General features: G+C 35.2%; 1 protein-coding gene, 1 long non-coding RNA gene and 1 other non-coding gene across 3 annotated transcripts; 1 reads left to right on the plus strand and 2 right to left on the minus strand.

Annotated features, from left to right (window-relative positions):
* Window positions 1–3,095: 3,095 nt before the first annotated feature.
* On the minus strand, window positions 3,096–3,167 carry TRNAD-GUC (transfer RNA aspartic acid (anticodon GUC)). The gene has a single exon. It is a non-coding gene; the product is annotated as a tRNA-Asp (tRNA).
* A 1,232-nt stretch (window positions 3,168–4,399) lies between these two features.
* Window positions 4,400–5,068, minus strand: LOC131171057 (uncharacterized). Its single transcript, XR_009141805.1, has 2 exons — window positions 4,935–5,068; window positions 4,400–4,766 (listed from the first exon to the last, which is right to left on the minus strand). It is a non-coding gene; the product is annotated as an uncharacterized LOC131171057 (long non-coding RNA).
* Window positions 5,069–6,709: 1,641 nt separating this feature from the next.
* LOC110655938 (uncharacterized) lies at window positions 6,710–9,975 on the plus strand. Its single transcript, XM_021812457.2, has 6 exons — window positions 6,710–7,145; window positions 8,375–8,501; window positions 8,947–9,086; window positions 9,195–9,257; window positions 9,361–9,429; window positions 9,560–9,975. Exons 1-6 carry the CDS (start codon window positions 6,945–6,947, stop codon window positions 9,629–9,631), a joined length of 672 nt encoding a protein of 223 aa, XP_021668149.1. The 5' UTR covers window positions 6,710–6,944; the 3' UTR covers window positions 9,632–9,975.
* Window positions 9,976–10,833: the final 858 nt, after the last annotated feature.

Below are 10,833 nucleotides of genomic sequence, written 5' to 3' on the forward strand. Positions count from 1 at the left end.
CAAATGAGAAAACAATGGGTGATGAACTCATTAAAAATGGAGTTGAGGAGTTGGGTGATGAAGTTGATGGTTTAGAGAACAACTTGGGAAAGGAGCACGATGAAAGTGTGGGTAGAGAAAGTGAGGTGAATCTTGAAAAGGAAGAATTAATCCATGAAAACAGTGAGGGAGTGGATAGAGGTGAAGTTATTGAAGAGCAACTAGGTAGGGGACAAAGGGCCAAGCAACCTAGTGTTCGTTTGAAGGATTATGTGACAAACGCCATCAAAACAAGCCCCTCGGTATGCTCACCTTCCCAATCTGATTTCTCAGGTACGCCTTACTCTATAGCACATTATGTGAGTTATGATAAATTCTATGCACAACACCAATGTTTTTTGGCAGCCATTACTACAAGACATGAACCAAGCTCTTATACAAAAGCAGTTAAGGATGAACGGTGGAGAGCGGCTATAAGAAAAGAAATACAGGTTTTGGAGGATAATGGTACATGAACAATTGAAAATCTGTCATTTGGGAAGAAAGCAATAGAAAGCAAGTGGGTATACAAAATTAAATACAATTCTGATGGAAGTGTTGAACGATACAAGGTGCGGTTAGTGATATTAGGAAATAATCAAGTTGAAGGCATAGATTATCAGGAGACTTTTGCTCTTACAGCAAAAATGGTTACTGTGCGCACCTTTCTTGCCGTTGTGGCTATAAAGAATTGGGAACTCCATTAAATGGATGTCCAAAATGTTTTCTTACACGGTGATTTAGAGGAAGAGGTTTACATGAAGATGCCGCCTGGATTTGCTTCTCAATCACCAGGGAAGGTTTGTAAACTCCGGAAATCTCTATACGGTTTGCGGCAAGCACCTAGATGTTGGTTTGCGAAATTGGTTGCATCTCTGAAAGCTTATGGATTTCAGCAATCATATTCAGATTATTCTTTGTTCACTTTTCGAGCTGGGACTGTTCAATTGAATGTGCTTATTTATGTGGATGACCATATTATCTCCAGCAATGATGTTTCCACTGTGCAAAAATTCAAGAACTATTTGAGTCATTGCTTTCATATGAAAGACTTGGGGAAGCTAAAATTTTTCTTAGGGATTGAAGTAGCCAGAAACTCGAATGGTATTTTCTTGTGTCAACGTAAGTATGCGTTGGATGTAATTTCAGAAGTTGGATTACTGGGTTGCAAGCCGGCTAAAACTCCTCTTGAACAAAATCACAAGCTGGCCCTTACTAAGAGTGATGATGTGGATGACCCTGCTCAGTATAGGCGTCTAGTGGGACGACTTATTTATCTAACAATAACTCGGCCCGAGTTGTCTTATTGTGTGCATATTCTTGCTCAGTTCATGCAACAACCGAAGAAATCTTATTGGGAGGCAGCTGTTAGAGTTGTGCATTATTTGAAAGGAAATCTAGGTCAGGGTATACTACTGCATGCCAATTGTGATACCAAATTGTCTGCTTACTGTGATTCTGATTGGGCTAGCTGTCCTTTGATGAAACGGTCTTTGACCGGTTATTTTGTTCTTTTGGGTGAATCCCCTATCTCGTAGAAGACTAAAAAGCAGTAGACAGTGTCTCGCTCATCCGCTAAAGCTGAATATCGGTCTATGAGTATTACAACTTGTGAACTTAAATGGTCGAAAGGATTATTGAATTCTCCTGGTGTGGCGCATACTAAACCTATGAATTTGTATTGTGATAGTCGCACTACGCATATACCGCTAATCACATCTATCATGAACGTACCAAGCATATTGAAGTGGACTGTCATTTTATCCGTGATGAGATATTGAATGGTAACATTCGAACAGATTATGTACGTAGTTCAATACAACCTGCGGATATCTTCACAAAGGCATTGGGAAAGGATCCGTTTGACTTTCTTCTTTGCAAGTTGGGCATTCGAGATCTCCATGCTCCAACTTGAGGGGAGGTATTGGAAAGGCAGCTGTTAGCTGCCACTTTTTTGCATTTATTTAGGGCATTTGTTTAGAAATTTTTGAGTGCATATTTGTTCTTACCTTTTATTGTATGATTCTAATACAATTTTGGTAATTTAACTTGATTAGAAACCTATTTATTAGCTATAAATTTTTATATATATCTTCAATTTTTGGGACAATAAACATCAAAATCCTTATTTCAAAATTTCTTAGTTCTTTTACAACTGTTTTATCCTTCAGATTGAACATTTCATTGTATATATAAATTGACAAAGCCAGAGGAAAAGATACAACAGACATTTCTCATCCATCTCTTAATCCCGTTCTGTTTTCTACATTTTAGCATAATCAATGCAAAAATGTTGGATCAGTGGCAATTTTAGGTAGAAATTCTTCAGGAGAACCTATAGGTTGGCGCTGTAAATTCTTCCAAGGCATTACCGATGCTTTGATTGTGGAAGCATTAGCATGCCTGGAAGCTGTTCTATAGGCGAAGAATATGAGCTTGCTAAGAGAACTGTTTGAAGAAGACTCCTTAACAGTAATTAAGCAATGTCAGAGTTCTTGCATTTCCAGCTCTATCCGAGGCATTGTGACGGATTCTATGCATTTATGCCATGATTTTCAGCTAGCTGAGTTTACACATGTCTAAAGGATGAAGAATTATGCGGCATTGTTTAGGTAGAAAGTGCTTGTTAGAAAATTTCTTTTACGTGAATCTTTTGACTCGATTTAACTCTATAATTTCTTCTTTAGCTGTTTGAAGTATTTTACCTTTGAAAAAAAAATGGATCCCCTGGTAAGTGATGGTAATTAATGAAATTCATTTTTTTTTTTACAAAAAAAGCGTATGTGTAAACTGAGAACAAAATACGCATACGTGCAAAGGAGCGAAGGAAGCTAAACTGCTCAGGAAAGGACCCTGAGAAGCAACCGAAAATATGCATATAAGAATAACGATTGCGAATGTGATACTGAGAGGTCGTAAGATGGTGAGCCAACGGGCCACAGATGGCAACTTCACTCCTTCGCAGGCTATGGTTACATAGCCATCGCGGGCCAGTGCTACAGAATCACCCCTGTTCTGTGCTTTTTGTAACAGAATATTGAAAGAGCGAGAAATGAGAAAAAATAAAATAAAAATATCGCCGTTGCCGGGGATCGAACCCGGGTCCCCCGCGTGACAGGCGGGAATACTCACCACTATACTACAACGACATGTTCGTTGGCAATCATCTGGCAAAAACTAGTTACTGCTTGACATATAACAACCTGGAAGATCGCTCTTCTTTGCCCAAGTCCATTGTCTGATTTAAATGGAAAATAAGTTTCAGTTAAAATAAAAATTAATATATTAATTTAAAATATTTTAACTCAATTTTAAATTCCACAACCAACATTTTTAGCGACTCTATGGAATTATATTGAGTAATTTCAAGTAATACTGCCAGTATCTACCATTAAAATAACCATCTAATTCTCACGGATTCGAAATGGGCTTTTGTGTGATAGTCATACAATTTGCTTTCAACTATCTCAAGTAATGATAAAGCTTTTTGTGAAAACAACGGTATAAAATGCCAACAACGACTATTTGGCTGAAACAATGCCATCGATAATTGAGCATTCATGGTTTAATGGAACGTGGGGCTTCAATTAGGCATCACGATTGGTTCGATTTGAACTGAAGCCGTTAGTTTCAGTTCATTGATCTAAAGGAATTTGATATCAAACTCCAAAGTCTTTCGATTTTAATTCAATCTTATCTTGATTTAATCTAACAATGTAATTTCTAAAGGAGAAAATTTGATTTTTTCTTGAAACTAGACTAATCGATTTCAATTTGATTTAAGAATGATTTCAATTTGAAAATAAGTCACCTACCAAAGAAATTATAGGAACTAATCCATCCCTACCCCTTTTGGCTAGTGGCTATAAAGATTTAGATGATATAGTTTTGCAACATTCAGTCGGAAACCAGAAGACAGATTACAGGGATGAAGATCCAACGAATTCTCCTGATGTAGGCACATCATCCAGTCGTCGCCTTTTATAGAAAAAAATCAAATTAAAAACTAATTATTTATATAATCTTTACAATAATCTGTGCAGGAACACGACTTTTACAACAGAACAATGTGAAGCTTTGAGTTTTGTTTGTTGCTTTCGCATTACATTGCTAATGATACATTTGGGCTTGTGACCTGAGGAAGTTTACCTTTTTGAATGATGGGCTTGGCCTTTTAACTAAACATTTTGTCATGATTGTTGGATCACTAGGCTGGGCCTAGAGAGACCACTACAAATTTGCATATCCCATCAACTTAAATTCTCTATCCAACCATTGATTAGAATGTGAACAAATGGTTCTCTTTTCTAATTAAATGAATAACAAAGGAAAAGTAAAATATCTATAAAGAAATCTCAAACTGGAGACCTCCTCTAACCTCTCATCAAATACTAAAATTTTTGTATTTAGAATTAGAGCAGTGTAAAACATGAACTGCAAGAAGCTTGGTAGACTAACAAAACAGCGATGATGGGACCAATCAGTCAGTATGATATTGCCTCTAACAAATATTTCCTTAATTAAACCCAACTAACTGCACCTAACAAATAAATATAAAACTTGGGAACCAATTTGTGTGACTAAAATAAAAGAAACAAAAATTGACTCTTCACCTAATTTATCCTCATGCACATGTCCATCTAGCTTTATTTTAGTTTTGGGTTGAAGTCAAGCTTCGCCACAGGGGAGCATCAACATGTTCATCAATGGTCATACTCTTACCACCTTCAATCTTCTTTTCCCATCTTCTATAATAGAATAATTACATCAAACACTCCATGAACTTACAGATAAAACACTATTCTCTGAAACTATTGGGATTTTTTTAGTGAAGTTAAAGATTAGAGAGATGGTAATAGGAATAGCATACAATTACATGCAAAATATGGAGAAAGAGGGTGCAATAATGGACTTACAAGGTGGATCCCAGTGTCCTATCTTCTGTACTCATCAGTGCCTGTTGTGGGTTCATACCCTGCTAGCCAGTGCCACGATCATCATCTCTTCTCTGTTTCGGGAACAAAAACCTGGCAGATGGAAAACCAACCTTTCTTTTTTCTAAATATTTCATTCTCATTAACTGAATTAATTTTATTAAACATTTTTTAATTGTATAAAACAGAATATTGAGAATTACTGTTATAATAATGATAATAATCAGTAATAATTCAAGGGGAAGTGATGTTTTGGTCTATTAAGTAAAGACACAAGCTTGGAATTAGCACAATGGTCAACAAATTCAGCTATAGCTCCTTCTTCCATAATCTGTATCCATTCAGACAGGAACTGATGTTATAGTGCACTACTACGTTAAAATATGATACTGCACACACTAGATCAACCACTCTATTGCATGACAAAAGTTTTATCCCAACTGGACGGATCTGATGCACTGGCTCTGGTTTATACATGGTATGTACTGCTGCTGCTATCTACCTGATAGAGTACTTTTTTATAAAAAAAATAATAAAAAAAACGAAACGTCAAAAGGGTCCACTCTTCTTTCAACTATGTGATCATTACCTGGTGTGTAGCCAAAGACTTTTCAACCCAACTGATAAAGTGACTCATGAAACGATCTAACGGCTGAAATTTTATGATCCGAAATCGACGGTTGATTTTCCCCTGATATGGCGGGAAATCTGGTCGGAAAGACGGCCGGATTAATATATTTTCTTTTATTTTTATTTATTTTTAAAATTGTCGTACGGGAAAAGAAATTGTTTTTTTAAGGAAAAAGAAATTTGGTATCCCATGTCGGACAAGACAACACCGACGACAGGTAGAGACTGTGTGCACGTGGACCCCACAGATGAATCTGGGGGAGTTTCCGTTACGTTTCATTCTGGCGTTACTTTTTCCTCTCTCCTAAAATAAACTTGCTTTCGTAGTTCCTTGGATATTTGCATGTCCTTCCAAAAAAAAAAGCTCTGTTATCTTTCTTCACAAAATTACCAATCGCCCACGTTTTCCTATTTACTACAAAAAAAAAAATTCCATAAACCTTATTTTCAGAATCAAAATATCATTCATATTGAATCATAGTTTAATATACCTTTTAAAGTAAAATTTTATTTGAAATTATATAATCTTATCATTTAAATTTAATTTTATAAATATTTTTATATTAGAATATACTTAAATTAATATTATTATTTTATCCATCAATAAATATTTTTACTTATTATTATGAATTTAAAATTAATTATTTAAATAAATTATTTAAATACCTTATTTGAAGTGTGTAATAAATTATATAAATTTAAATATAAATATTTAATCTAATAATAATTATTTTAACTTTATTTTTATTTAAAATTAAATTTATATTAAAAGCACTCACAATTAAAATAATGAATATATAAATTTTAATTTTAAATATTTAATTTAAAAATTATTAAATTTATTTTTATATAAAAAAATTAAAAAAAAATTGGAAAGTAGAAGGGCACTTTTGTCATTTGACATTTCCCCAACACCCCACTGCAACCGGTGGTCAAAGGGTCAACCCAGCCGGTATGAACAAGTCCTTTAATCGAAAACCGGCTAGTGGTTTCTTCGTAGCTTAACGTCCCCTCATAGTGCATGATTAACGAAACCTCTCTCAACCCATACGTGGCGAAATTTCACTGGTTCATTCGTCTTCGTCGGGATTCATAGCAACACAACCAATAAACAAAACCAGTCACTATCGTCTTCTCTTTCACACATAAAAAAAAAACACTCTTTTTCTCTCTCATAACTCGCTGTGTGTTTTTTCTCTCTCAGAAAATCCGAAATTTATCCTCAATTTCTCTTCTTTTTGTCTCCAAAACTTCCATATACTTGCTCAGCAATGCATGATCTTCATTTTAATTCTAGTTTCGAGTTTTGATACTCTAATTTTGATCCGCTTTGCCTTGACTCACTGAGTTTGAATAGAAATAATGCTCGAGGCTATGGAGAGTTCAGTCAATGGAGGATTCTCGCACTTGCAGATCTGTGGAGACAGCAGCGAAGAGGAGCTTTCCGTGTTGCCTCGTCACACTAAGGTGGTTGTCACCGGAAATAACAGGACCAAGTCGGTGCTTGTGGGTCTTCAGGGAGTCGTCAAGAAGGCTGTTGGGCTTGGCGGTTGGCATTGGCTGGTATTTGTTTCTACTTATTTTGGGTTTTTCAGTAAATGGGTTTCCTTGTTTTGGTTTGGTTCGGATTGATTATGGGTTATAATATTGTTTTACTGACGTTTATATATATATATATATATATATATATATATATATATATATATATATATGTTGTGATTAAATGGTGTGTTTTGGCAATGTGGATCAATTGTAGCAGTTTTCGCTTTGGATTTTGGGAGTGTGAGTTTGTTTTGCTCATTAAGTGCTTGCTGTTTTTATTTTGTATTTTTTTGGGTTCATCTATAAGTGAAAATTTTAGTGTTCTTTTCAAAATTAGTTTCAATTCTCATTGTAGACAGTTGTTTTTTGAATAGTAATTTGGGAGGCAGAGATGCAAATTGTGCAAATTTTCCTAAATTAAGGTGTTTTTATACTGATTTGAAGGTACAATTCCTGGGTGTGGGTAATGGTTTTCATTGCATGCGCATTTTTACCAGTGGATTTGGTGTTTTAGTGGGATTTTACTATTTTGGGATTTTAAATTGGCTTTTTGATGTGGTTTTGCGACTTGTTTGAGTTTAATTTCATTGCCTTTTCCTCCGTGATTATGCATTTTGTTTTCAGGGATTTAGTTGCAGTGGGGTTTGAGTTTACACAATTATTTCACACATTTTTAGAAGTGTATGATAATTCAATACATTTCCTATTGGATTAATTTAGCTTTCTTCTCTCTTTATCCCGAATTTTGATGTCGAGTTGGATTGCTAAACTTTATTGTTTAGCCATAGAGCTTTCTTTGCATGAACTATTATTTAACATAAACCCATTTGAAATTGTTTTTTCTCCCTGGGTTTTCCTTGAAGGGTCTGATATACTCTTTATGTCTTGGGAATTTCTATTGAAATGTGTAAGATATAATGCAACTGAAATGAGAATGAGCATGTCTTTTGATGAGAATAAATCCGATGCTTTGTATATTATTTTAATCCACTGTAGTTACTGTTATGTTATTGGGGAAAATCATTTGATTTTGATTGTAAATATAAACAATTGAATAGTTATATTTGGTTTGCCTGAACTGCAAAACATAAATTATTTGATAGCTTAACTTGTATTGAATTACACTTTTTCTTGTTCCTTTAATCTCTTCTTGATGTTTGCTACTCATCAGCTAACCATTTGGCATAAAATATTCCATTAGGCTTTTGGTTTGGTTCTAATATTTGGAACATACGTTATTAAAATTGCAGGTTCTTACAAATGGCATAGAAGTAAAGTTACAGAGGAATGCCCTTAGTGTGATCGAGGCGCCCACTGGCAACGAGGATGATGATGACTTGGAATTTGATAATGTGCAGTGGAATGGATCTGATATGGGTGAGTGAGATTATTTAATTTCATCCTGAAATATTGTTGACACTCGGTGACTGATTAATGAAAATTGATATGCAAATAAAATAAATCTGGTCCTTCAATAGGAACTGGGTTGGCAAATTTGCTAAGTTTAGCTCATATTGTAGCAAATTTTCATATTGTAGCAAAATTCTGTTTGTTCTATTAAGAAGTGTTTCTTTCCTGAGCTTCCCCGCTTTGAACAAACTCTTGTGACAGGATGTAATTAAGTATTTGATTAGACCCTAATTATGAGTTTGTAGTAAGTATTATTTTCAGTGGAAAGTGATCGAGTATGGTACATAGGATCCGTTCTGTCTTTCACCTTTTACTTTCATTATTGCGAAAGCTCCCTTGTTTCATTTCTTTATCTTTTATTGGACCCACCACACTTTTTTAATTCTGGTTGTGCTCTCCCTGATTTTTCCAGCATCCGATGACACGCAAAAGTCCCATAGATCAAGGCATAGGACCCATAAATCAACGGGGTCATCTCACAAGACTATTAGCAGGTCCCTCTCTTGTGACTCGCACTCTAAGGGCTCTGTTTCCACACCTCGTGGGGCCGCGGTATATAAAATCTTTAGCCACTATTTATTTTTGCGTACTTTTTTCCTTGGTTTCATGTGACTTTTACAGGGAAATAAATTAATTTTACTATGAACGCCTCCATCACAGAGAGTTGACCTCAGCAAATTGGAGATGGCTGCCTTGTGGAGATATTGGAGACACTTTAATCTTGTGGGTTTTTTTATTGAGAAAACCTTTGATAATTATTTCCTTGTGTGTGTGGCACATTGCCTGCCTTGTGCATTAATTAATTTTACATTGTGAATGTTTCTAGGTGGATGCTATCCCCAACCCATCTAAAGAGCAGCTGGTAGATGTTGTTCAGAGGCATTTTATGTCTCAGGTACTTGCAAAAATGCCCTAGTTTCATCCCTTTTTACCTTCAAACTGAAGGTTTTTTTTTTTTTTAAATTGTAATGGGAGTTTATTAAATTTAACAGTTGACTGAAAACCGTGTTGTTTTGCTGTTGAAGCAAATGGATGAGTTGCAGGTCATTGTGGGATTTGTTCAGGCTGCGAAGAGACTGAAGACCGTCTGCAAGTGACGACAGCAAGCAAAAGTGAGATGTTGGAGATTTGCTTAATCTCAATGCTAACAGATACTGGTACCTAAATGTCCCCTTCCCTGTCTGTAACATATGTATGGCTTGTTTATCATTATCGTTTATGTTAGTATTTAGTTGTAGTAGTTACTTTGTCCCATCTATAGAGGTTTTCATTTCTTCTTTTTGCTGCCCTTTTTGATAGTGTAGCTATGTAGATATTATGTAAACCAGTAACTAGACCTCCAAGAAGTCCCTGTGGCATTTCTTCTAAGCTTGGTTTAATGTATTGCTGTCGTTGGGGAACTGGACTTCTGAAAATGTATATATTCTTGGTTTTATGCTCCTCTTCCCTTCGTTTAGCCATTTTAATCCAACTCAATTGAACATTGCCTCCAATTCCTAATCTGTGTGTGTGTGTGTAAAAAATTTTCTTTAAAAAAGATCTCATTTGATCTCAAGCTTAATGGTTATGAAAAACTGTGGAAACAGAAAGAATCTGAGCTGAAACATTCAATATGCTATTTTTCTTTCTTTGGGAAAGATGAATTACTTTTGCTTGGATTGTGATCATAGCAGAAGATCCATAAATGGTGCAAGTGAAAAAAGATCAGCTTTGAGGCTGAGGCTATGGATGAGGAGTCGTCATTGTCAGTTGTCAAGTAATTATATAACTGCTGATGGAACTTCCTTCACCGTCTCATTCTGAACAGCCCAAGAAAGTCAAAATGCGAAGATTTGAAGTATCAAAATGGGGCCCAGTCATTAATTCTCATACCCAATACTAAAATTGGGGCCATCTGCCTAACATTTGAAATAGATTTCCATAACAACTTGTTCCCAATTTCCATTATTCCATAGTAATTTTGGATAAAAACAAGACGTTGCTAGATAGGATTCATTATAATTTTAGGTAAAATTTGATAGATCGACTATTATTATTATTATTACTATAAAATAATATTTTAAAAAAAAGTTCAAATGGCATCATTTGCAAATTGCAAGCCTAATTTCTTCATTGACCCGCCTAAACCCAATTATCTTTCCTTTGGGTCTTGTGGTCTTGGATACGGGAGCCCAATAGAGTTCAAAATTTCCATTTCGGTTTAAGAATCTGTAGCCTATGAACAATTTGGGCCTTTCCCTTAAGCGAATTTTAGAAATGGGCCTGACATCTACATTGGGCCTTTACATTTTATTATTGA

Source organism: Hevea brasiliensis, chromosome 12 (assembly GCF_030052815.1).
Source record: "Hevea brasiliensis isolate MT/VB/25A 57/8 chromosome 12, ASM3005281v1, whole genome shotgun sequence".
Lineage (NCBI taxonomy): Eukaryota > Viridiplantae > Streptophyta > Magnoliopsida > Malpighiales > Euphorbiaceae > Hevea > Hevea brasiliensis.